Source organism: Strigops habroptila, chromosome 18 (genome assembly GCF_004027225.2).
Source record: "Strigops habroptila isolate Jane chromosome 18, bStrHab1.2.pri, whole genome shotgun sequence".
Classification (NCBI taxonomy): Eukaryota; Metazoa; Chordata; class Aves; order Psittaciformes; family Psittacidae; genus Strigops; species Strigops habroptila.
In genome coordinates, this window is record NC_044294.2 from 127,435 (window position 1) to 154,157 (window position 26,723).

Genomic DNA, 26,723 nt, shown 5'->3' on the forward strand with positions numbered 1-26,723 from the left:
AACTGAATTCAGTACTTTACTGTCTAGAGACAGAGAAGATTTTAGGAATAACTCCTTATTTGTACAAGGCTCTTTCTTGAGAGACATTTCACTCCTGTAGCGTTTTTTAAAAATCCTTTCAATTTAAAACTTTAAAGGAATATTAGTCCTGGTTTAGAAATAGTTGTCCTTTAGAATAACTACCACACACACCTGAGGGGTTTTGAAACCTTTTCAATCCAGATTTTAATATCTTTCTCACATATGCTTAGAGGAAACTGTTTAATGCCATTCTTCCAGTGCAGTGTCCAATTTGGGAAAGGCACTGTGAGGTAAGACCAGCAAGTGCTGGCATGTAACACTCCCCTTCCTCTCATGTTACACAGCTACCCGCCATCAGGTGAGGCAGCACTGCTGGGGGTATACGGGACCCATCTCTAACCCCAGGGAACTTGCTGCTTCCCCCAGAGATCTCAGTGTTTCACCCAGCCCTGCAGAGAGGTCCGGGGAGTCTGAATGAGGAGTGTGTGCTGGGACATCCATCTGCTGCTCAATACTGCCTGCGAGACCCTGTACTGCACTGGGCAGTGTGGCTGAGTCCTGCAAGGGTGCTTTTCTAAGGATCTTTTCTTACTTTCCTGAAGGATTCACAAACATTTCTTAATTTTCATTTGCTTTTCCTATGCAAGCTGGATTAATGCCTAATAAAGTTGCTTATATTTTCAGTTTCATGTACTATATATAATCTGTGCACAGAAACAGGCATCATATGAGGCAAATATGATTTACATCCTTCCTAGTTGATTATTATTTCCTGTAGGATTTCTGTTGTGATACTACTAGGATTTCTGTAGTTCCGTAGATGATTTATACACCGCGCTACACAACCCACTCATGGTATCAAGATGCATCACAGATTCATAACATAGCCATGACAGAACTGGAAAATAACAAGGTCCTAACTGATTACTCACTGTTGTAGTCTAGATGTAGGTAGCTCAGACTTGAATTCTTACCTGTTCAAGTGGCAAGACTTTTCTCCACTGTCCAGACATTTACTGCAAGACTCACTGTGAGAGGCAGAAGCTCTTACAATAACCAGCATTTCTAATTCTTACTGCTTGTTTCTTATCATTTCTTCTCCTATGATGTCGGACACTGCACCTATACCACTACACTGGAAATCAGGTTTGGGAGATACCAAGAAAAAACATTTATTTTTCGTTTAAAGTCTCAATGAATAATAATTTAAAACCTATTTTTTATAGCAAGGCATTCAAGTATCACATACTATGAATATGGGAAGGCAGCTTGATGTGGATTTTGAATCTTAACTTCAAGATTGCAAAACTATAGTTCATGGATCTCTGTGTGAGCCCTGGCTGGGCAGACTTGATAGTAGAAGTCTCATTATATTCAGAAACAACTGGAATTCTTAGTTTTGCTTGCTCAGTAACTAGCTTAGCAGATGAGTCTGCATATCTGTTGAATCTGATGTCAACAACAGTCAAAATTCGACATACGGCACCTTGAAATGAAGTAATAAACACTGGCAAGTGTTCAGGTCTTGTATAAAACACCAGCCCTGTTAAAATAAATGTCAAACTGCACATCTATGTTGTGTTTCCTTTTTCCTGCAGAGCAGCTGAAGAGATATTAGTAACATCCCAAATTAAAATGAGGAATAACTGACTTTGCATGACAGTCTCTGTATCCAGGCAAAAAAGAAGTAATTCATGTATGGGGGAGAGGTTTAAATGGATTATTTTACACTACCACAGTAAAATAATCTTTCCTGGAAAGAACAGACATCTGGAAGTTGTGTGTTACAACCAGCTTCTCTGTTCTGCATTTGGTCTAATTTACACTATTTGAGCAGATTTATTATAAAAACTTAATATTCTGCAAACATTTGAAATCTTTCCAGCAAGAAAAGTCATTCAAACTTCTCAGAAAATCTGCTTGTGTAACAGATCCCATTTGCAAATATAGAGAAAAAGAACAGTATATTCTTTCAGACCTCCGGAGAGTATCTGTCATTTCTTTACACACAATAAAAAATCATTACTAATATCACTGTCAACAGATAAAGCATAAGGTACCCAAACGCCAAACCTATACCTAAAATTGCTACACAAAAAGCATGAAACGCAGATGTTCTCCTACCCACGTCAGATGCATCCAGGATTTTGATCTTTCATAGTAATTTAAGATGTATCTGTAGTTTTCTTTTGTCTCTAAGCTCTGGAGCAGGTGGTTGTTGTTGTGAAACTAGGATTAATCAAGGATTAACACAGAAATATATGTCGTTCTAAACTATTCTTATGCCTACGTGGCAGAAGCTGTTAGTCCATAGGAAGGCTGCCTGGCGATTTATATCTGTGTTCTTATCCAGAGAGCACCATTTGGTCCCACGCTTTATATTTCAGATAAACAATTTAATAACATCTTAACATTGCTTTTACAATCTTCAAACATGTGCATATTTCATTCTTCATGAAGCCGAAATCTTTTTAAACTGAAGTAGTTCTATTGGAAATTCAAATTTAAAAGTTTCAAAACTGTTTTAACACATTGAAATAGTAACTACTGAAAACGAAACAGTCTAAAAAGACAATTCTAGTAACATTTAAAAGGAACAGAAGAGCAAGACGATGTCAGGTAAAAGCACATGCAGTTTAACAGCTTCAGGATTTCTTTCACTAAGTAATATCCTTTTATGAATTATGCATTAAGAGAAAGATAATAAATTTAAAATAACAAAACTGAATTTCTTTAAAACCAGTATTTCTAATGCCAGACTTTTGTATTTCTTTTTGAAACAGCTTTCTATGTAGTTATACCAATCTCAACATTTAAAAATGGGCTGATTTGTCTCCCGACTTTGTGTAGTGTAGGGGATGAAATGCAAAACCTGCTCTACAGGTGGATGGAGTTACGTATCTAGAACATTTAAGTGTATAAAGGAAACGAATGTAGTATTAAACATACTGAGTATGACAGGAAAATGCAACAATGTACTAACTGTGAGAGAATACTACTACTGTGGCTGCACTCATCAGACCATGCTAGGGCACTGGTCGGTTTGTCATTTTAAGTAAAGAGCTTCTCAGCTTCTTTCATTTTCCTTTTCCTGTCCAGTTTGGAAACTGCCGTCCATCCCGCCTCGCGCATCTTCCTCATGGTTGACAGTTTCAGGACAGAGCCTGGGGTCTTCACGTTTAATGTAGCTGGTTTCTAAGAAGAGAAACTAAATCATTCAGTAGTTCCTATAACCCCTTTGATTCACCGGTTTGATGTGAAAACAAAAGCTAAGGTACCTTTTTTGGTGTCATGGCATACAGTTGGGAAGCCTGAGGATAATCCCTGTACAGTTTTTTAAACATTTCTTCCTCCGAGACTAGGCTCTAAAAAAAAAAAAACGTTACTTAATCCAACTAGGTGCAAAACTATCTTCTCTTTGCTCCTGGAGGGTATTAGAGTATTAAAAAAAACAGTTGGGATGTTACTATGAAGCCTCAACAGTTCAATAAAAACAATGTAAAATGTCATTATATGAGTGAGTAGATTTTTTATACAGTACTGTCTGTCATAGAGTTACTCATTCTGTAGATATAAATGCAGTTCCAGAGAGAACCACTGAAATACAGATATACACATACATATTGTCTTGGATACAGAACCCCACATGCTTTCTATACATTCTTATATATAGCAGTGTGCACGAGGAACTGTAAGTGTGCTCTTTGCTCCCAGATTTTACCAGGAGGTCGCTTTGCTCGGAGCTGTCTGACTGCGTGTCCAGCTGGAGCAGCACTTTCTGCTTTTTCCTCATGCTCTCCTCTGAGAGCAGGTTTGTGCTTTCACTCTGCAGTTTCTGTACTGGAGGAGTCTTTATCATGTAACCCTGGCAAAGAAAATATTTGTAATTGTTCATTCTATTTTCAGGGGCAATTAGAGAATGTAAAACCCAAACTCATACCCCAGTTTACTGACTGAGTGCAGGAAGACTAGAGAGGTGCTGTGGAACAATTCATTACCCTTCCATCCAGAATGTGGAGCAAAGACCCAGACAAAGGGAAAACAAACAAACAGTAAAGTCCCTTTTTTGTTGCCAAACAAGGAGAATGAACAGGAAGCTGTGGGAGAAATGAGTTTTATGGCTGATTGTATTCAACTTCTTCATGCTTATCTACAGAAACTCAGCGTATTCCAAATTGTAGCTCCTACATGCAGCCTATAACCAACAGTCAAGGAAATGCCATCAAACAAACTGCAGTAACAAGCTTTCAGAAAAATACTGCTACTGACATCAAGAACAAGATTGGGTTTACTTAAATAGTTCTTTTTCTAGAAGATAAACTCCTCAGAGACACTGCAATAGAACAGTGCAATCTTTTTTTGAAAGGATAACAGAAAAATGGTAGTTCTATCTTAACAATAGACACAAACATCCCGTATGAGCTGCTGACAGGTTTTACATGAGGTTTTACAGTTCTGCTGAAGCAGCCAGGAATACTCTGACAGTTCTGACAGCAACACAAGCTATTTTCTGTTCCATAGAGAAAAACGTGCCTTTTAAAAGAGCCACCACTTTTCTTTTAAGTAAGAGAATTCTAGAGACATTATTAAATTCACAGTCCCTCTAGGACAGGAATTGTTACTGGTAACTGAGTTAGGGAACTGAGCAAGGAGAATTACACACAGCGGGAGCCCTTATACAAGCTGCTTTCTGATATCCCCATGGAACACATTTTCAGGTTTTGTGGCTATCTACCTCTTAAATCCCTGCTTATCCCAACAAAAAATAAATAAGTAGCTACACAGAAATAAGAAATACAGTCAGAAAAGTAAACCAAGACCAATTCACTGTTACGAGTTACAGACCTTGAACGATGGACCACCCAGGGGACTCTTTGCAGATACTGAAGGAGGCATTTTAGTCTTTTCCATCATGTTGACTTTTGTAGGAACATCATTTGGAGACTTTTTATTCTTTATACTAATTGATTCATAGTCGAGATCATATTGAGATTTAGGAGCCTCAGCAAAATGAGTCTGTATTTTCTAACATGAAAAAGGGTTGAATTAAAAGCATTTCAGTGTCTTTTGTTGAATGTAGATTATTTAACATGAACTTCAGTTAGATTGCACACATATAAATATTATAAAACTCTAAAACTAATTAATGATAAGGTTAAAGGTACCTTGTGCTTCTTCTCATTTTCAGGAACCATATTTTGGAGGGCTTTTTTTGCAAGACTCTCCTAAAAGGAGTTGTGATAGGAAGTAAATATTGTATTTAAATTCAGCTGTTGAAATCTTTCTTTGCTATTTTCTCCCTGCTTCCCTCAGAACTTATCAACTGAGGAGTAACGCAAAACACTCACTACCACCAGGAATGAGACATAATGACTGCAGAGAGCATCAAGCGCTTGAAATCAGACAGCAGATGAGAGCAAGTCTTAGAATCAAAGGTGCACTTCACAGCTCTCATTATTACAGTGCCCAAGACCAGGCCAAGCATGTCACTCAAACTGCTAAATCTAATTTGAACCAAACCAAACCAAACCAAACCTTCTCTTCAATTTCTGCTTTAAGTTGTTCCTTAAGGGATGACAGTTCACTTTTCAAACACGAGAGCTCATTCTCCTAGGAAAAAATTAGATAGGATAGGATTAACTATGGTTAACCTGGAAAAAAGATCATGGTCCAAAATGAGACAGTAATTAATAGCAGTATTCCTTATAAACAAAAGAAAATTCCACTTGTTCGAGAGAGCTACTTGTTCATAAGGTTATGCTGAGGGGTGGCTACAATGAATTTTCAGAATGATTCAATCACTAGAATAGGAGATGATCAAAGAAGCAGCTGGGGGAGGATGATGCAACTTTAGGCTTGAAGTTTTGTTTCAGTTTGTTTTTAAAAGAGCTGAAGTAAGAAACTAAGGTACTAAGAAACAGTAGTTTCTTGTACTTGTACTTGACCAGATCTGTTCAAGGTAAGAACTTCAAACACTTGTGAGAATAAGGCAGGGAGGTAGAATCAAACTGTTTAATACAAACGTTTCTTATTCAGTGAGGTTAAAACATGACACATTATCAGAAAAAGCAGACAGAAAAGCAGAGCTACTCTGATGTATTTTTAGAAACAGGTGGAGCTTTTTAATGCACAGAATCAAATCTGTAAATAACAGCAGACAGAAATTAGTGGGTTGATCTTTACTGTTCTCTCTCACTAAAGCAGACACTTAACCCCCCCAAGTGTTAAATAGGAAGAAGTCTAATATGATATTTATAATTATATTAGACTTTCAGGACAGTGGCCCCTCCACTGAATTAGTCAGTGCTGAAGAGTTCACCTTACCAATGCTCTCTTTGATGAGAACTGCTCTTGATCTTTCACTTTATAAAGCTTTAACTCAGTATCTTTTTCTTCAACCATTTTATCATATTCACGCTATGTTAAGAAACAAACAACAAATTAAAAACGTGACTAAACATTAGAATTACAGATCTACCACGTCTTAAAACATTACTCCTTTTTTCAAATAAGGCTCTTCTGAACATTCAAAAATTGCTATGAACAAACATTGATGCTTCAGCAGAAACTGTGAACCAGAAAATGCAGCAGCAGTATTATTCTGTGGGCTGACAGAGAATGTTTTATCTCTAGGCAGTGGTATGTGCTCCAGCACATAAAAGCCATATTATTTGTGTTAATGGTACCTGCTAAATATACTGCAGCAACCAGAGTCATTAGGAATGTAAATTAACATCTGTTAAACCGCTGAAGGTCCCAAAGTGATCTCCTCAAAGAGAGGCCCCAAACTGATACTGCACCACATGGCATTAGGGTGGTACCAAAGGAAGCCTGAATATCAAAACAAAAACATCCTAAAAACTTAGATAACTGGAATGTATCTGCCAGTAAAGCACGTTTTCACAATACGAATTTATTTTTAGATGAGATGTCAGCATATGTTCACCTTTATTTTCCTGGAATCAGGTCTTTATTAAGAAGTTTCTCTTTCTAATTTGTAATATTCTGTTTTTTACAGGTTTTTACTTGGCACAGTATCACACATTACACAGCACAGAAATCAGTCACATGTCTTACCTTGTGCTTTTCCATAAGTGCCACCATTTCAGTTATCTTGTGCTGACATCGGATATCAGTTTCCCTCTGGATTGCTGTTGCTTCATGAGCAAGCAACTTCATCCTTTCTACCTGTTAGTAACAGCTTTCATTTAATTCATGAACAACTATCAACAACACACCTTTTTTAAAAAGAATCTTAGTTTCATTATTTTTCACTCCTGTGGGTGCAATGTATCTACAATGTAAATCTCGTTCAGTGTAGTCTTTGTCTGCTTTTAAGATGCTTTTCAAATCTTACATCTTTTATACAGATTGTTAAAACAGGCAAATAAACATAGATTAAAACTACAGCCATTCCCCCGTGGCAGACAAGCGTCATTTCAAACCACACGGCCATTTCAAGCCCTCTGCCCTCATGTATTTAGATATGACCATCCAAAAAGCGAGGGCAGAAAAATACTGGGAAAAGTTACAATCTAATTTGCTTATGCAGTATTTATACCAAGAACAGAGTTTCTGTGAAGGATACCTTGACAAAAAGGTTTTTAACTGGCTTTTTATTCTTCAAGACATAGACAAATGCTTCAGCTTACGGATCTAAGGTACTACAGCTTTGCTCACATGCATACACAAGAAGTTCCATTTATGTTGGTAAGACTGCTATGTAAGAGCAAGGACTGTGGTTGATACAGCTCCATAAAACCAACATACATTACCAAAATAAAAGTTGGAGTAAAAATTAACAACTCTCACCTCTTCAAGAAGCTTATTTTCATTTACTTTTTTTGTTTCGATGTCCTTCTCATAGATGTCAATTGTTTCCTTATGTTGCTTGTTCATATTTTCCATCTCTAACTCTAATTTATTCACCTTTTGAGAATGCAGAATTATTGCTGTTATTTGTTCAGGAACAAATATGCCAATGATTTATTTTTACCTCTAACTCTCAAGTAGAACCACTCTCTTACTTTTCAGGTATGTGATTGAACTGTTCCCTATTTAATGTTCAGGTTTTTTTCATAGAGTTGAACCTTGGCCTCAAGTGAGTTAGAAAATGCTCATAGAAACAATGGCAACACAACAATGGGAAAGTCAGACCACACCAGTTTTGTGCACCCCAGTCAATAACACAGTCCTAAAGCTCAAGGCTTTTCTTTTCTATTTCCATGGGTGGCATTACTGAATAATGTTTAGTGACTATCATCAACCAAAAAAACAAAGGGACTGCCTAAGAACATAATTCCTTGAGATGCGATGCCCATCTATTACAAATGTCCGATAGCCTTGGCAGTGTCCAATAATTAAAACTAGAAACATCTTCAAAAAACTATGGGCTCATTTCCGTAAAAATCTGTATCCCAGATCCCTAAACCAGTTAAGAACATGCTTAACATGTATTATCATTAATTACACTGGGACTTCAAACATTCAGTCTTTGTGCTTTACCCTCCTCTTGCACATAGTTATTTAAACCCACCTTCCCTTCATAAATACTTGTTTTCTTGCTTTCTGCAGTAATTTTCTTTTTCAGCACCTTATTCTGTTAAAATGAAGTAAAACAAACACTACACTTTAATAAGTTCATAGAACTATGTAATGATTTCACTGCATCAAGTAGGTTGGAATCTTCATTCCAGCTTTCAGCAAGCAGATAACTCCCTTTTTGTTGTGCAGTTCAAGTTCCAGATCAATTTTCTAAACAAAAGAGTGCTCATCTACTGACTTGAATAATACTGTTACTTGATGACCTTATGAAAGCCTCCTCATGGGCAACAGCAGAGAATAACACATGAGGGTGCTGAATGGGAAGAAAAACCAAGATGCTGCTGACAAAAAATGTGCAGATGTCATGACGAAAAACATACAAGTTATGTATTTTTACAGTACAGTTATTAACAACTTGTCCTAATGCACAATTCCTTTCTACTGTTGGTAACTGAGATAGGTCATTATCTCAAGGATATCTGTGATATGATGTACTGTATTACAATACTAGAAGTTTATTAAAGTTATTATTTATTTGCATTTTTCAGAAGTAAGGATAATTTGAAAAATCAAGTCATTCCAAAGGTGACCCCTTAATTTACTCAGAGTTAGGATAAGAGATGTTATAAATTACATAGATATATCTGAAGATATCACACCAGACAAGAACTGTTGAAAAGTTACCACAAAACACCATGTTTTATGTATGTGTGAATTTTAACAACTGTACGTACCTCCTGTTGCAATTCTTCAATGCATTTGTTCTTATTTTCCACTTGTTTCTTTAAATTATTCAACTAAAAGAGATATTTCAAACATTAGTTAATAAACTCCTAAAAAATTACTCTCTGGGTTAGAGATTACTGTCGATGTTCTTGAACATGCATTTGCACAGTCTGATTAATTCCAATGGGACTGAAACATGTGTGACAATGACGAGAGTTTTAATCATAAAGTACTACAAGGATTTTGCCAGCCCAGTATCACCAACATTAGCAGCAGTGCACCAGTTCCTCAGTGGTTGTAGAGTTTAGAAACAGGAGGAAAAAGGAGTAAATTCACAATGTAACAATAATCTCGTATGAAGTTCTCGCCATTCCATGAAAAACTAAATTTTCATACCTTATTTTCTAAAATTTTCAGCTGCTTTTCCTTTCTTGAAATTTCATTTTCAATATTCTTGGCCTGGAATTGGAATTATAAACCTTTGATTTTTACAATAAGATTTTAAAATCCGTTATGATGTTAAAAGAAGAGATGTGCTTATGTTACGTATTTTTATGCTAAAGCACAGAATATGGCATACATTTTCTTCTCTTTCATCCAGTTTACTTTTAATCTCTTCACCTTTCTTAGCCATCTTCTCCTTCAAAGATTCTAGTTCATTTCTAAATGTCAAATTAAAAAGCATTAGTAAATACCTATTTAATAACTAACTTCTTTTCACTACTGCTACTTATTTTCTAAGCAGAGCTGTTAGTATTGCTGTGAAACTTCATAAATCGTTCAATGAAAATGTTCTTTAAAAGTTACAAAGTGACTGGGAAGTCAGTGTCTGAACCGGACATATTTTTGTAAATATGGAAAGATGTTCCCCTTGCTTGAGTAAAATTATATTTCAATCTGTAATATCATAATGCATCTAAGAAACATGAAGGCTGCCTGTCTAATGATTGGTGGTACAGAGACTACTTCAGAGAGTACCATCAAACCAGTTTCACCTTTTCACAACCACTCCATAACCTTTCATGCCTATTTTTATTTACTCCACCCCTAAGTTAATGCAGAACAGGACAGCTCTCTGCATGTAATATACAGCTAGGGCAAAAATGGTTCGTGTAACAATAGGTATTGCTAATTCGTAGCAACTTCTACATGGCCAATACTAATTTCTGTTTAGCTATAGAACCTAAAAAAATTAAACTAAAAATCAGAGAAAGCAGCATATGAACACAACATTGAAACTAACTGTGAAGGAATGGAGTCTACTTCCTTTAATGACATGTACGTTGATATTTGGCTTTACTTGCCTTAGCTGGCCATTTGCTTCTTCCAGGTTTTCAACTAACTGCTTTGTATTTTCTTCTTTTTTCCTACTATCCTAAAGACAGACCCATGTAAGTAAGATGGATAAAGTTCAAAGAGCCATCTGAAAAAATTCAAAGACATCTTAAGCAGCATCTTGACCTCCCTTATTCACAAGGGCAACTGTACCTCCTTTATATTTTAAACACAAAAAATAGTTCAGATCCTCTACATAACCATGTCATCTTGTAGTTTCCCATATGACTTGTATTTGAAATTGAACATTGTCCTTTAAAAACAGCTGGAAGTTTACAACTTGCCTCATGGCTCTCTTGCAGTTTCTCAAGTTCTGTAGCCACAGCACGTTTCTCTTGTGCTATCTGCTCTTTTTCTAATGAAAGCTCATTGATATATGCTGTTAGTTGTTCATTCTTTAGCCTAATTGAAAACAAATGGTCAGTGGATTAAGAACATGTACTTTATGATTACCTTTTAAGTTAAATTTATTCCTTACAAAAATGTTACTTCATACTGAAAGAAGTCCAGGCGTGTATTAACAAATTTATAAATGGAAGTACATAACAGATGTTACACTATGAGCACAGGTTCACCTTTCATTAGAAAGCAATCATAGATCATTTCATTATGCACCAAAGCAACTTCTTTGTAACACACACACAAAAGAACCTTAATACTATTAAAAAAACCCCATAATCATACGCCTCTTGTTCAAGATCTGTGTTCAGTGCCTTAAGCTGGTCTAAATAATTTTGTTCCTTTTCAGCTGTGCTGGTCAGTTGGACTTTCAAATCTTGGATTTCTTTCTGCAAAAGAAAAAGAAAGTGTTTTGAGTATATATATGTAAACTACAAGTCACGAGAGCTACCAGAAATGAACTGCAACACAAAGCTTTAAGAAGAAACAAAACGACATTCATGCCGTAAACTAGCCAGCATGTATCTTTACATCTCTCTGGGGTGATGCGGAAGCTGTGTCAGATATTGAACTGATACAAGTGCTAAATGTGTCCCTATTGTAAGTCCAACTAGTCTGCAAAATTACTGACCAAAGTAACTTTAAATTTTAAATAAAGACATTTGTTCACCTAAATAAAATAATAAAAAAACCCGCAGAAATGCAGTACTATGTGGTAGAATAAGCACATATTTTGGATGCATCTCAAACCACAAAGCAAAACTCCTCCCTCTGAAATTTGCTGCCATTACAAGCTAATGCAAACCTTGTAATGTGATGTAGTTCCTAATACAGAAATGTTTTGAATACTGTTTCCTTCAAATAACTGGTGATACACTGATACCACAGGCACTGGCAGGCAGTTGTTGGGAGGTTGGGGGAGCAGGGAAGGAGCGGGGGGATTACTTTCCAGGCGCAGTACATAATGTACTTCTGGAATTTCGTATCACAGAAGGCTATGGAGGCAAATAGCATGAGGAGCATGAGTAAGGGTGAACAGGAACAAGCCCATAAACCAACAGCAAAGACAACTGACAGGGATGTCTCCTCAAACATCCTTAATACAGCTACTGTAGGAAGGTGAAGGCAATGGACCATAGATAACAGTCAGGCTCTTCTACTTTGTATCTTCTGCTGCCATTGTCATGACCAGAGCATAGGGTGGAGCACTGGTCTGACTATGTGGTATCTCTTATGTTCTTCTATACAAGTGATAATGTGTAACATAACAATTTATTAATAACATCTTATTATCACCCTTTATTCAGACCTCTCTGATTTGGAGAACATTTTTCGTTTCTTTTTCTCTCTCCTGCAAATCTTCTAAAGTAGCCTCAAAATCTTGCTTTTTCACTAGAAGTGCTTCAAGTTTTCCCTGTTTAAGAATGTCAGTGAATCTCAGGTCAGAAAATTCAACGCACAGTATATAAGGAACAAAAAACATGGTAAAACGCAAACCTGGTTTCACTCTATCTGACTTTAGCTGATGGAATTTCTTGTTCGAATTGCAAATACAAGATCATAACAAAAATAATCCTGTATTAAAATTGTACTTCATATAGCTTAGACTTCGTAAGAGAAAATGGGCCTGTGCCACAGTGCAATGGGGTTTGAAGAGATCACAGCTAAATACCTCAGGATGCTTCCCTGGAAGTAAGAATAGAACACCCTACCAGGAATACATGGAACAGGGTGTTATACCCCAAAAAAGACCTTTCTGCAGGCTCTTAAATGTTTTCTTAGTATGGAGGATGCCTCACCATAACTAGCACCCCACAAACAGCAAAACAGGCACAACAGATTTGTGAAGTAATTCTCTTTATTGCCAAAAATGAGTAGATCCCTCAGCCCTAAATGTCACATGCATAGTGCTTGTGAGATTTAAGCTAATGTTCACCACAAGAAAAGCCCCAAACAGGTAAGGAAGTTTAATAGCAACATTAAAGCAGATTAGACAGTGTTTATATATATGGTATTTAAGATCCTCCCAAAGCAAGAGAGACTTCAGATGGAAAGCAAATCCCATGAGACTAATAAAATGAACATTTACCAGTGTTTCTGACAGCTCTTCCAGTTGCATTTCTTTGTCACATTTTAGTTTAGTCATCTCTTCTACAGCACATGTAATGTAAAATTAATTGAACAGAAACAGTTTTATATATTTAGCAGGGAGTACAAAGCATTGATCCCTCTGCAGCACCCAGCTTTCAAAACTTGATGGATTAAGTTCAGAACTTGTAAAGCTAAATTATAACTTCATTGAAATGTAGAGTTGAAAAAAACTATTCAGAAAGACACTAGCAAATATATATTTGAAGAGAAACTAATCATTTGTCTTCAGTAAAATCCAGAGGCTATTGTGTTTTCCACAATCAAATAAACTGTAGACTGACAGAATGGAGTCATCTCCAAGTATTCATATATCTGCATTTTTCCAGAAAAAAAATATCTGGATTGAAGATAATCACATGGATATGCTGAAAAAGCAAATCACTTCTCAGTGACTTCAAAATGTTTTCTATAGATACTTTCACATTACTGGTGGTGTTTGCAAGTACTGGACACCACATTCATTTTTGCTCTGGAATTCTCACAGGTCACATCTCACCTTGTTCCAGACAAGCATTAGCAGCTAACTTTGGAATGCTTTTCTTTAGATGGCCTCAAGTACATACAAGGACATAAAATTCTATTTCTCATCCATCATATTAGGGCTAGAGACATATGCTGCGCACTGGGAAAACAGTGCTAAAGAGAAAGCTCTTCCTCTGGAGGCTAAGCAGTGCAGATCTAGAAATCACAGGATATCAAAGCAATACTTAAAGCTAACTGCTGTCAGTGTGATTCTACATCCAACATGGGGAGGGTGCTCTGCAGGAAAGTTTAATGCAAGTGATGTGTCCCTGCTGCAAGCTACAGAAGGAATTCCTGGAATCTGCTGTTTAACAGCGTAACACCACCTCTCAAACAGGTCTTAACTGGAAGAGTACAGAGAGACCAAAATGACTTCCAGGAAAATCCATGCACCTATGGTCTTACTACTACAGCTCTGCACAGCACTGCTGTGGGACTGTTGCCAGCTACAACATCTATCAAAGGGAGTCAGATAAGTAAAAATAGATTTCAGCATTCCTGACAGGTACAAGGTGCTGTAAAACCAAACAATATTTTTATTACTACCTAGCTCATCTTCATTCTTTCTACAAACCTTACCCAGTTCAGCAGATTTATTTCTGAGCTCCAAGGTCAGTAGCTTTGACTCATCTTCATATTTCTCTGATCTAAGAAAATGGTAATTGCAAAAAAACCAGTATAGTACAAAGGGCTGCATTTGCAACTTAAAGGACAATAAGATGACAGGACAAGGTGCAATGGCCATAAACCAAAACACAAGAAGTTTCACCTCAGCATGAGGAAGAACTTTGCATTGGGGGTGGCAGAGCACTGGAACAGGCTGCCCAGGGAGGTTGTGGAGTCTCTCTCTTGGGAGACATTTTATCCTCAGCAGCAAAGTGATCTAGTGTTTTACCTATGAGATCCTTCTTTGAATTGAAACTGTTTAACTTACCTATTTTGCTCTTTTTGCAGCAAGCTTTTCAAATTGGAAATGGAAGTCTCAAACTCCTCTCTCAGGGATACATGCAAAGCCTTGGTTTTTTTACATTCTTCCACCTGTGCTTCTTTTTCTCCAGTCACTTCAATTAATGCTTTCACTGCAGTCTGCAATTCAGTTTCTAAGCTCTTTTGAGTAACCTCCAAAGAAATTATATAATTTCTAAAGGTGTTTTGCAACAAACAGCTACAACTGTTTCAAATCTAAAGTATCACTAATTATTTATGCAATTAGTCATCTAATCGATTTATACTAGAAAGCTGTAAGCAAGCTGTACCTCTGTTTTTTGCAATGAAACTTTGGCCTCTTCCAGTTCTGCCCTCAAATGTTCTTGACTGATCTGGGATTCCTTCAACATTTCTCCTTCATGTCCTAAGCAGAAAGATACATGCTTACATTTAAGAAAAAGAGGAGATTTACTAAAAAATGCTTACATTCCTATTTTACAGATCAATATATTCCTATAACTGAACCAAGTTACATAATGTATTCATGTCATAGTTTGTCAGGAGTTTCTGTTCCACACAAAAATATGGCCTGCAAAGACCCAAAATTCTGCTGCTGACTAGTAATAGGGTAAAATTATCATCATTCTGTTTCCTATACTTCTATAACCAACTACATGCTAACATAGCAGAGAGAACTCTTACTTTTTGCTTCTTCTAAGTCAGCAATCTTATTTTTTGATTCCTGCAGCTGAGTCTCCATATCTCTTATTACATCATCTTTTTCATCACTCTGTATGGTAAGAGCTGCAATCTGACAAAATTCAAATATCATCATCATGAAGCCTGGACAAAAGGACAGATTCTCATTTTGATTGTGCACTGTGTATCATTAGCAACATACTACTGCCAGTCAAGTTAAATAAGGTAGTCAGTCTTAGCCGAATATTGATCAAGCCATATTTCTCAGAATGAAAAAGCTCTACAGTTCAGAATCAAAACACTAATTTCAACAGACTAAAGATACTGGAATATGACTACAATTAGTGGAATCTGAGTTAGATGCAGCTCCAGCTGGTATTTTTGTCCTTTCTACTGATGCTGAGAAACATTCCTTCCCCTTTGCAATGTCATAGAATCATAGAATGGTTCATCCATCCTCAGAAAAACCAACAACTCTTGACCTTCCGAGACACAGATGGATGCACAGCTTCTCAGAGTCCTGCTTACAAACTGAAAACTCTTATCACAATTAACTTCCTCAAATTGATCAGTCTTCCATTACAGCTACCTCATCACCAATACAAAACCCTACTCTAATCTCAGATTCCTAAACTCTCTTACAAGCCTGTGGTCTGATATAAACTATAATCCTTCTTTACACCTTCCTTTTACCAGAGATGAACCATACCTTCCTTAACTATGAGGAGTGATGACTGCTTTGCTAATTTTATGCTTCTGCACAAGCCACTTGATAAAGGCAAGTATTTGTATAGAGAACAGAAAGAGTATCCAGTGCTTACACGATGTTTTTAAATCCTGTCACTAAACCATCCCTTGTTACGATGCAGCGGCTTCATTTCACCCTTCCAAAATACAAATATGTTACAAACAACTAAGCACTTTTATAATAATTTTTTTCATGTGACCTATCAGTAAGTCACGAAAGCAAAAGAGAGTTCAAATATTAAAGAAACCACAAGATTTGTTTCAAAACTAAAGCTGTACATATTAGACTGTAAAAGTGAGCAAACCTGCTTTTCCTTCACACTGACTTCCAGTTGGCATTCTTTTTCAAGCTTGTCCACTTTTTCTGCTTCTTCTTTTACTTTTGAGAAATAGTAATATCCACAGTTAATACACCAGCTAAAATATACTCCAAGTTAAATACAATTTCCAGTTCAAGATTGCTTATCATTTGCTGTACAATTTGTTTCCTAAAGAGTAACTGCTGAGGTCGTGCTTGAAATTGTTTTCTAATCAGACAAAATAATTTTTGCACCAGCTTTCCACAGAATTAGTCTGTTATTCCATGAATTATTTAATAGTTTGTCATAAGAACCAAACAGAAATGCACAGGTAAAAATGAAACAGGCACACAGGATTGTAAAGAAAGCAAATATTTACTTGACATTTCTGGGGCTGCACACTAGTGCATTTTCATTTAAATAAACCTGTACTTCACAGACAAAACTTAAGACTTTTGAGTGACTATTTGAAAAATAAAGTTCCAAATCTGACCCAGTGAAAAACCAATAAAAGGGTCCAGGCATTTAACAGCAGGCAGCATGAATAAAAGTGGGTCCACACTGTCAGTGTTAACTGTTCACTACCTCAGCACTTTGTATCTTTCTGGCCTGAAACCCTGAAACTGAATGCAATAAATTCTATGAAGTACAGAAGTGTTAATCCTGTAGTATCAAAACAACAAACACAATTCTCACATTTGAAACACATTTCCAGTCTGGTGTTCTCTGCTTGCACACGAAGCTCTTCAAATGCCACTATCATCCTCTAAAAATAAAATTCACTATGTAAGTTCATGTAAAACTAAGTACATTCAGTAATGAAGAATTACGTTTATGCTTTGTAAGCAGTGTTACAAGCTCATTCACAGTTGTAGCAGAAATTTCGTTAAAAACAAAATCCAAAGCACAAACATATCTTGAGTTAACAGAATGTTTTAACTTTTCAAAGTTGGAAGTTTAAGAATTTCTGTACTCAAGATCTAAACAATTTCAAGGAAGAAACACTTACTAGTCCATTTTTGTAGATCCCTAACACAATAGAAGAGTTTTGCTTTTCTTAGTTGCCACAGCAACCCATAATTAATCATTATACCATGTACTCTCTGACCCTGCTTAATATCAAGTTCATCACTCGCAAACAGTGATGCCCCACATTTTTCTATTATAAATACATGAGGGTCTTATCTTCCATAATGGAATAATTTGTAACAAAAATATAATTAATTAATTTCTTTGGCAAGACTTCACTTCTTTTACAAATTAAAAAGGTAAAACCCCTCTTTTGGTCAAGGAATATTCCTACCTTATACTTCTTGTTCCACACAAAATCACCAGTTTTCATAATAAATGTTCATGTTCTCCATCACACTCAAAACTGAAATTAATTTTCTTTGCTCATCTTTATTTCATATTGCACTTCACATTAAATAAAATTATCTAATAGAATAACCCTAATATACCTGACAAATTCAGGTAGGTGAAACAGCACAGAAAGCAGACAGAAGTTATGGCAGTCACCTAATGCTAAGCAGATGATACGGATCTACATCCATCACAAACACTGCTGCATTTTATCCCATTACTATGCTCTATAAGGATACAAAAATAACTCTTGAAAAGAGACTGAAAACCTGACTTCCTGCATCACACATGACTGTTCTAATCACTTTATCAATACAGTACATTCTTTGTACAAATAGTATGTCAAGATATGCATGTAACTCAGATAGCTCTGCATATCCATATAACTCAGATCACATTTGAGCCTTTTTACAAGCTACATCACTTACTTCAACGTTGTTATTAAGTTCCTCATATAGTTGTCTTGTTTCTTCTCTTTCATGTTCATCTATCGAAGCAAGAACACATAGTTTTCCTTTTGAAAAAGAATGTCAGCTGTCCAAGCCCTTACACTTAAACAGCATAATAAATTAGAAAATGAATTATAGGCTCTTATTTAAAAAGCAGGGTGCTAAAAGCTATATAATCTGTTCAAAATGTATGTTCCATTGAAACACCAAGCAACCTCAGCTTTCAAATTTCCTTTGCAATCTCACTTTTTCTGTGATAGTGTAATTCTGTATCAATTTATGTAACTATATTTAAATTTTGACAGAGTAATGTTGTTGAGTGTTAATGGATCAAAAATTATAGTGTTTGAATAACCGTAATACAAGGTTTAGCACTGAATTTCTTCCCATCAGCAGATACCCAAGACCACAGAACTGTCATTACAGAATTGTAGCAATACTTCATCTCCACCTCACATGTCTTAACATATTCAAGGTATCTGGATGGGGCTGAAGAACTTCAGTGGACTGACAACACTTCAGGAGACCTTCACTCCGCTGGAGTGGCTGCTAGTGGCTAATCAGGGTTGCTTTACAGTGCCCGTAGAAGTATTCAGACACCTAAATAGCTTCCAGGCATGTAACCTTTTAGCAAACCATCATACCGACTTCAGAAACCCTCTAGATTTAACATTACAAAAACCATATGTGTATTAGCCCTACAGCTTCACTTCTAATCTTTCTCTGATGCAGAGCCACGTACAGTTTATCTCAACCAGGAACTGGATTTGCAATAGAATGATGGCTTTTTTCCTTTGTTAGACTAGAGAAAACTGGCAGTACCTTTACTTTCACAAATCAAAATTTAAGCAGCATTTACATTTGGTGGACTTCTCTGTGAAGTGAGTACAGGTTTCCTTGAGCAGGTTACACAGATGCCTTGAGGCGCTGTTTCTAGAAGAGGGAAAAAATACCCTGGTATGTTGTCACAGGAATGCATGGTACTTTGCATACCTAAGTAGTAACACTGTAAATGCCCTGATGACTTTTATGATTTAACAGCTGCTAGCACAGTTCTCAGCATGAAAACAAATTATTTTCATAAAAATATATCTGACTGTATTACTTACTCTTTTAAGAGATCTTTATTTTCAGATATCTCATCTTCCAGTTTTAAACTTAGTTTTTCATTTTCAAACTAATTTCATAAAGAACAAATAAAAAAACCACATTGTTACTGGAAAATGCACTAGAAATAAATACACTCTCACTTCTCAAGTCTCACATGGAAAAGTAATTTTCTGCATCAGAAGACAGCAAAATCCATTTTATCAGGCACTACACGCTGAGCCATCTTTTGTTACAGTTGGCATGAAAGACATAACAATAAACAATAATTTACCAGTAACTGAAGCCCTCACAGGTATGTTGTTCATCCACACATTCACACACTACAGGTGCACACCCTTTCTCAGAATAATCATTTTCTCAAAGCAAAAGCCAAACAATCAGAGACAACTCAGTTACTGAACCAATGCAAACAAACAACAACAACAAAAAAGAAAGACAAAGAAATTGTTTAAAATATGTATTTCATATTTTAGTCACAAAGCTGACCCTCATTACCAGCAAGATGAGAAACTAGGATAAAGCAGAGCGCATTTCTGTATATGCTGAAAACTGCATGAGCATACTTTACAGATACAAGGAAGATGAAAACTTACTCAGTCTCGAAGAGGTTTCAGCACACACACAGTATGATGTGCATGTAAATAATACAAAGATGGAATGCACATTGTTAAAATGAGGAAAACTATTTTTAGAAACCAAAATGTTACTTTTTCCTTTAATAACAGTAGAGCCATAGGTCACTGGTATCCAGCGAAATGGCTTCTTTGAAGTCATCACATTGAAAGTTCAAAAATTCTTCAACCTCTGCAACATTCTTTAATATTTAATTGCATTAATAATATTTTCGTACTAAATCAGGAAGAACTTTCTCTTTACATGTTCAGTGGATATGGCACAATACTGGCCTGCAATTCCTGAATGGCTTTACGCTGTGCTTCAATAATCTTTCTGTTTTCCTGCAGTTTTCTTTCTTTCTGCTTTAGTTCTGACTCTACAGTTAGTTTCCACAGCTTGATCTTCTCAGCCTCTTTGTAGAGTTTTGAATACAATTCATTCACTGTTTCTACATTCTATTAAAACAGATTCCACAGTTTAATCTCAAATGCTATTTAATTAATAATGTTGTAGATACGTATTTATCTCTTAGAAATATCACAGAAGTAATTTTTTTTTTCCACAGATGGCAACAAAAGCTTATCAAGAACGAAGGTTTAAATCTTTGTGCATCCACTGTGCATGTATTGGCACATCACAGAACAAGTAAGAGTCACAAACAAAAGTGAAAAATACCCCACTGCCCTCAGATACAGTGACATTGCTAAATAGATATTCTTAAAGATATGGATAAATGCACTCCGTCAAAGTCAATAAAAGTTTTACTATAATGACCAGTAGAGCCAAGATTCCTCCCATTCTGCACACCATTTCCCTCCTCTTATTCCAAGAGATATTGCTGAGTTAAGTCAAACGGCTTCAGGGATCTTGTCCAGGACTACCTGTGATATGTTTTTGCAGTTAACTCATACATAAAGCAGGAAGAAAAAGCAATCAACTTTGTGCTCTTCGAACATCTTTAAAGCACTGTACAAAGAACATTCGTTCAGTGGCTTAGGCAGGTAACAGTACACAGGCCACAGGGCAGATCTGCAGCTTGTCTGAGCTATGATGTCACCTAAAACTACCCTTATTTTGGCTGCATCATGGTATTATTAGAGTTTTGACTGTACTTTAATAGCTACTAGGGCTAAAAGAAGTTTAGTCCTCAGGATATGAAAATGTTTAGGAGGACTGCAAGAAAATTTGTTCCATTTTGTTGTAGCACACAGCATTTTGTTATCTGGAAAGCACAGGAAGTTACTGCAAAAAAACCAAATAGCTTTACTGAGCTGTACTAAAGCACAAAAACATTGGTAGAGATGCCATGAGAAGAATCAGATGCTTGAGGAAACCCCTCCACTAAATTCATTGTTTTATAGATAAAATAAAGCCAGACAAGGCAACTGGGATTATCTGCTTCAATTTTCCAAAGAATACTCTGACTTCAATCCTTCTGCCTTTCAACAGACTATTCAGAACCAGTTTCACAAAGATATTTAAGTGCCTAAATCTTATTCTGATTAAAACTCACAGACTTGCCAGGACCTTAAAAAAAAAAAAAAAATAAAAAAATTAAAAAAAAAATTCACCTTAATATTTAAAGGTTTCTCTCCACTGAATCACAAATATCTTCTCTATGTGATTCAGATTTAAATAGGAGACAAAAAATTATTATTCCCCTCTGGCTACTTCCTTTACCTCTGAAGTATCTACTGAATAGTGCTTTAGGCAGTGTTTTGAGAACAAATTAAGAGGACCTAGGAAATGAGATATGCAGAGTTTATACTTATCTGACCTCTTCATCTATCTCAGAGCCAAGTTTTACTTCCTGTGAAATTGTGTCTGAAACATGAAGAGATTTTGATCAATGTATTAAAAAAAAACCACCAAACAAAAAAACAGTGGGACAGTATTTACCAGGGTTCCAGCTATGAAACTGTTAAACTACACATGAAAAACGTCAACAATATGAAAAAAAAGTAAAGAATGTGCCAGGTAAATGGCTCATTTTAGGCTTACCTGAGTCAGTGATTTCACCACGGTTTGGTGTACTCATTACAAATGGCAAATTAAAATCATCATCTGGGCATTTGTTAAAACCCTGCACAAATTTAAAAATTAGTTTCTTATATGTAGATTTGTAAAGAAGGATTATAAAAACCAGGAAAAAAAATTAACATGAGCTAACATGAAAATAGACTTTTCCATTAACGAATCAGCTGCCTACAATTTGCAAAGTCCAAGGTACTGGCAATGGCTTTGGCACTCTCTCGTGTGGTTCTTACTTCATAACGGCTTTTCAAACTGTTGGTCTTATGTAGTTTGTTTTACAGACTACACTGGGGCCAGTGTGGAAGCTTTTGATGAGAAGCATTTATTAGCTACTGCATGCCCATACACAGTTGCATGGTAAAGGACTCATTAAGCAACATGACTTCCCCTCTATCCCCCCAGTACTTGATACTTACTTTTTACTTTAGTCCCAAAAGTACTTCTAGAACACACCCGCTTATGTTTTAGCATGAACGTTTTACAAAGCATCACAGAAATTTGCCTTGTAAATAGTGTAACTCATCTCCTGTCAGAATATCACACTGGAATCTAAACATATTTAATAAGGCACCTCAACATGAAAAAGTATCTTGTTGAATTCACATAACTCAGAGCATAGAGACAGAACATTTCACTGCACACTTGATCTGGTGGGACCAATAAATCAAAGCCAGTAAGGGTATTCGAGTGGTGCCCATCCCACCTCCTATCTGAATTGCCCACACCAAACATGTTTATTACTGATGATGCACAGTTAAAATACACAACAGATGCTCAAGGACATGATTCTTTTCAGTTTTGATAGGAAAAAAAGGTAAAAGTCTTTGAAATTAAAACTTAAGATGTTCTCCCCCCCAGCACCAATCTCAACAGTTCGCAGAAAAACGAGTTCAGCGCCCACACTTCACGCATCTATATGCATGGGCTTTCCAAAAGGGAGGTTCAGGACTGGACAGCCTGAGAGCTCCCCGGAGGACCCTCCGCTGTTCCACCGCTCCCACCCCGCTGTTTAGCTGTGGCCTCCAGAGGCAAAGGCACGCGGCAGCGCCATTTACCTGACAGAGGCCCGTCGCCCGAGCGCTCGCCTGCGGTTTGACTGCAGACACCTGCCCACTGCTCAGGCGCGGCGGCACGAACAGTTTGAACGGTTTTTCTTTTTCCATGGCCTCGGAGAATAAGAGGCGGCTGTCAGAGGCAGCGCCTCATGACGGACGCACCGGACCCGCCGGCTGCTGAGGGACGGCAAAAAGGCGGGAAGGGGAGAGCGCGCGACCGAAGCGGGAGGGGAGGCGGCGGCGGCGGGCACGGCGCGCGCCGGGCTGGTGAGGCGGCGCAGGGCAGGGCGGAGCGGAGCGGTGACCGTGAGGAGTGATCCTGGGGGGCGCGGCGCGGATGCGTTACGGGCTCGCCTAGTGCAGGTCCCAGATCTCGCAAAGCAGCGGGGTCAGCCGCGGGTCCTTGGTTCTCCGCGTCACCAGCACCTCCGCGTGGGTATGGTTGAGGGTGCGCAGTTCTGTGAGGCGCCCGATCAGGCGGGCGAAATGCTGGGGGTCCTCGGGATGATGGATCTTGGAGTACTTGTAGAGGAGGCCCAGGAGCGGCTCCTGCAGCTCTTCGACGTGCCGCTTGTTCCTGAGGAGCGGGCGGTCTGTAGGAGCGCGGCGGGAGAGAGCCGTGAGGGGGAGCGCTGCGGTGCGGTGCCGCAGCCGGGGGCTCGGTGGGTGAGGGCGAGCAGCGCCTGGGGGGAGCCAAAACTTAGATTACCTGAAAAAAACACCGTCGTTGCTACGAGCAGGGCGTATTCGGTCTCGGTCACTTTCAGTTCCCCCATGCTTCTGTAGAAGTAAAACAGCGCGGTAATAAACTCCTCGGTTATACCTGATAAATAAAATAATCAGAATGTTACTTCCATGCAGAAACAGGCTCTGCTATTATGAATCATCTTTGTCCTAATCTGAGGCTCCAGGCTGTTCTATTGCATGAAATCGTTAGCAAACGTGGTGAAAACAATGTTGATTTCTAAAGTAGTAACAGAAGTTGCATTGAGGTTGTACTGTGCAGCTTTTGATATATACAGCTCAAGGCTTTATCTTGGGGTATAAGCAAATAAACCTCTGCCTCCCACGAGGATGTGATGCCTGTGCGTGTAACAGCAGCTTGAGGGAATGGAGAGGAAGAGAATGAGCAGTGGCCACACCAGCTGTTGCTCAGTGTGATTGAGAACAGGGCTAGCAAAGTAAGACTCCCAGGTATTATGATTCTGAGACCTTGATTACCTGTGGTAGTAGTGGAAGTTGGACTCTCTTCATTGTGACACATTGCCATGGAGTAAATGTTGTTTCTATCAAGATCTTGAATGTGACAGTATGTCCCATGATCAGAAAGCCTTACGTGACCTGGAACAAGACAGGTGACAGCTCCCAGCTAAGCTTAATGTGACTTTAAATATTTGTCTGCATCTGCTTTTCAAATATATACACAAAAACGTGTGAACTTGTCCCAGATCCATGCAGGCAGAAAAGAATTGTTCTTTTTGGCATCCAGCACCAAGTTCATTGGTTGCGTTATTGTTGGTCAAAGTCTCTTGTGTCTCTATTGTGTTGACACAGTATCTAATACATCATTAATATAGCTAATATTATCCATCCACTCCACAACTTGTGCTAACATTCAAAAATGTTGCCCTTTACTTGGAATTAATGGGAGGAAAACAGAGATTCAATTGATTTTTATTTTATTTTAATGATCTTTGGCGATAAAAAGCCAATAGAAGGTATGTAAGCATAACTGGCACTATTGTTAAGTACCAGTATAGTTGAATAGGAAACGATTTAAGTCAATTAAAATGAATGGAAGTTGTTTCAAATTGGCAGCACCTCCTCCTGGTGTTAGTACGAAGCTTGTTAGTCAAACTTACTTTCACTTGTTGAGGCTTGGCATTCACTGATTCTTTGGTTGTATATTTGGGCTGAACGCAAAAACATCGCCTCAACTGTTGACCCTTTTAGCAGCGCAATCTGATCTTCACTAGCTAAACTTTCAAATCCTGCAGAGAGATACATGTTAAGAATCAAGGAAGGCTGTGGCTGCCTTTAAGCAAAATTTCTTCTTAATATCTGGTTAGATATAAGGAAGAAGTTCTTTACATGAGAGTGGTGATGCACTGGAACAGGTTGCTCAAAAAAGTGGTAAATGCTCCATCCCTGGCAGTGTTCAAGGCCAGGTTGGATATGGGGCTTTGAGCAACCTGCTCTAGTGGAAGGTGTCCCTGCCCGTGGCAGGGGGGTGGAACTGGATGAGCTTTAAGGTCCCTTCCAACCCAAACCAGGCTGGGATTCTGTGATTCTATATATCACATGGCCTAATAGCTTTTAAATTTGCTACATCACTTAGCAATTGTGGATATTTATTCTCCTTATTCATTGGTATCTGATCTTTTTAAAAGTTGTGTTCATCTTTTGGCAAGCTTATTGTCTGCACTTAGAATTCAAGAGTAAAGGAACTTTATTGATTCTTTTCTTAGTCCTGATCAAAGCAGGGTATGTAACATAGGAAAAGAGCTCCTCTGTTCTTTCAGATCTGTTCCACAATAGTGCTAAGTTACATCAAATATCTGCTTTAGACATGCTGATTGACTTTTCTCAGTAAGTTATACAACTTAGAGTAATGAAAGAATTATCACCATCCCAGTCAAATGTTTGTCAACTTCACACTGAAATTTAATTGCATGTTCCCTTGTCCTTTATTAAAGGAAAATATGAATAGGAGCTGGTTAGTCCCTTCTGTGCTCCATTTTCCTTTGAAGGAACATCTGTTTTTTTAATTTGATTATGATAAATTGCAAACTGAACTGGATTTCAGAATGTGTTGAAATAGTAATTCACTCAGGATGGTAGTTTGAAGTCCATGTACTTTCAGAAAATGCCTCTACTCCATGTCAGAAACAGAAAAGAAATCTAATCCTAGCAAGCTTTTGAAGTGAATCCTTCTAACTTGTCCTTGTGACAAGTAAATGGTAACCCTGATCATTAGAGTTGGAAGAAAAACTGGTCAGTCGAATGAGAGTTTTCTTAAAGCCTGTGATTTTCTTGGATTCATGCCATCACTATGGCACACTGTTCGGTAATATTTCCCAAAAGAAAATATTACCTGGAAGTCTTTTTGTGAAATCCACTAACACTTGTACGTGGACAACTGCTGTCTCGGAGAGATGGAGAAAACTTTCCTCAGGACTTGCAGTTTCTTGTAGCTGCATGAAAGAGCATTTAGACATCTGATATAAGCAGGGTATAGTGCTTAGGATAATAATAACAACTTAGCAACACAGGCTGATTGTTCTGTGTACGTACAAACTTCTTTGCTTCCTCCAGGGGAATTGTGTATTTTTGGTGTGCTGCTACAATGTGGTCCAGAAGCTGATGCTCCCCTGGAGTAAGTTCCATCTTCTCTGGGATCTGTTAAAAAAATATAAACCAATGAAGTGATAATGACTTGGGGAAAAAATAAATTATAAAAAGAGATCTTTTAAATAGAAAAATATCCCACTTTTCCAGATCTTGTTGTAGATGATACATGTTTACTATTCAGCCTCTCATCTTCCAGCTTTATATTGTAGAGAAAACTGCTCTTCTGTTTGAAATTCTTCCTGAGCCGCTTTGACTTGCACTGTACTTCAGTCAGCAAACCTGTGAGGCATGGAAGTGTGTGTCAATAGGTGTATTTTCAAATAACTACAATTTGAAATAATCACTTATTATTAGAGATAGCGCAAGTCTTGCATCAC

At 37.5% G+C, this 26,723-nt stretch overlaps 2 protein-coding genes across 9 annotated transcripts in view; both read right to left on the reverse strand.

Annotated features, from left to right (window-relative positions):
• Positions 1 to 23,326, reverse strand: SYCP1 (synaptonemal complex protein 1). 8 transcript variants are annotated; one of them, XR_003989630.1, is made up of 32 exons: positions 22,996 to 23,279; positions 21,908 to 21,989; positions 21,684 to 21,730; positions 20,197 to 20,361; positions 19,291 to 19,358; positions 19,041 to 19,114; positions 18,161 to 18,219; positions 17,067 to 17,136; positions 16,377 to 16,450; positions 15,328 to 15,436; positions 14,955 to 15,049; positions 14,633 to 14,817; positions 14,278 to 14,345; positions 13,115 to 13,176; positions 12,335 to 12,439; positions 11,311 to 11,414; positions 10,911 to 11,028; positions 10,596 to 10,666; positions 9,872 to 9,953; positions 9,688 to 9,750; positions 9,300 to 9,362; positions 8,558 to 8,620; positions 7,834 to 7,950; positions 7,099 to 7,209; positions 6,346 to 6,438; positions 5,557 to 5,631; positions 5,187 to 5,246; positions 4,867 to 5,046; positions 3,743 to 3,886; positions 3,300 to 3,386; positions 1,271 to 3,216; positions 4 to 1,156 (listed from the first exon to the last, which is right to left on the reverse strand). XR_003989630.1 is itself a non-coding variant. In XM_030473074.1 (31 exons), the coding sequence occupies exons 1-31, from the start codon at positions 23,101 to 23,103 to the stop codon at positions 3,073 to 3,075; spliced, it is 2,946 nt and encodes a 981-aa protein (XP_030328934.1). In that variant the 5' UTR covers positions 23,104 to 23,279; the 3' UTR covers positions 3 to 3,072. The 8 variants fall into 8 exon arrangements, 7 of the variants coding, with proteins under 7 accessions (XP_030328939.1, XP_030328941.1, XP_030328938.1 ...); XM_030473074.1 differs by having other exon boundaries at positions 3 to 3,216; XM_030473079.1 differs by lacking the exon at positions 3,743 to 3,886 and having other exon boundaries at positions 1 to 3,216; positions 22,996 to 23,326.
• The window catches only part of LOC115602213 (bile acid receptor-like), a 12,959-nt gene continuing 8,475 nt past the window's right edge, over positions 22,240 to 26,723 (reverse strand). The window contains exons 5-11 of the mRNA XM_030473082.1: positions 26,486 to 26,625; positions 26,290 to 26,394; positions 26,090 to 26,189; positions 24,858 to 24,986; positions 24,217 to 24,336; positions 23,705 to 23,818; positions 22,240 to 23,588 (exon numbers count right to left, since the gene is read on the reverse strand). Of these exons, the coding sequence (XP_030328942.1) occupies positions 23,350 to 23,588; positions 23,705 to 23,818; positions 24,217 to 24,336; positions 24,858 to 24,986; positions 26,090 to 26,189; positions 26,290 to 26,394; positions 26,486 to 26,625 (947 nt within the window). The 3' untranslated portion in view covers positions 22,240 to 23,349. The remainder of the gene's footprint in view (positions 23,589 to 23,704; positions 23,819 to 24,216; positions 24,337 to 24,857; positions 24,987 to 26,089; positions 26,190 to 26,289; positions 26,395 to 26,485; positions 26,626 to 26,723) is intronic.

Bases quoted from the DNA above. Each gene is read 5' to 3' on its own strand.
- SYCP1 (XM_030473074.1), bottom strand. From the start codon at position 23,103: ATGGAAAAAGAAAAACCGTTCAAACTGTTCGTGCCGCCGCGCCTGAGC. The intron at 16,451-17,066 runs GTGAGAATTGTG...ATTTCTCAAAAG, and splicing joins ACTGGAAATGTGTTTCAAAT to TAAAAGAAGAAGCAGAAAAA. The intron at 5,632-6,345 runs GTAAGGTGAACT...ATTTTTTCCTAG, and splicing joins TCTCATCAAAGAGAGCATTG to GAGAATGAGCTCTCGTGTTT.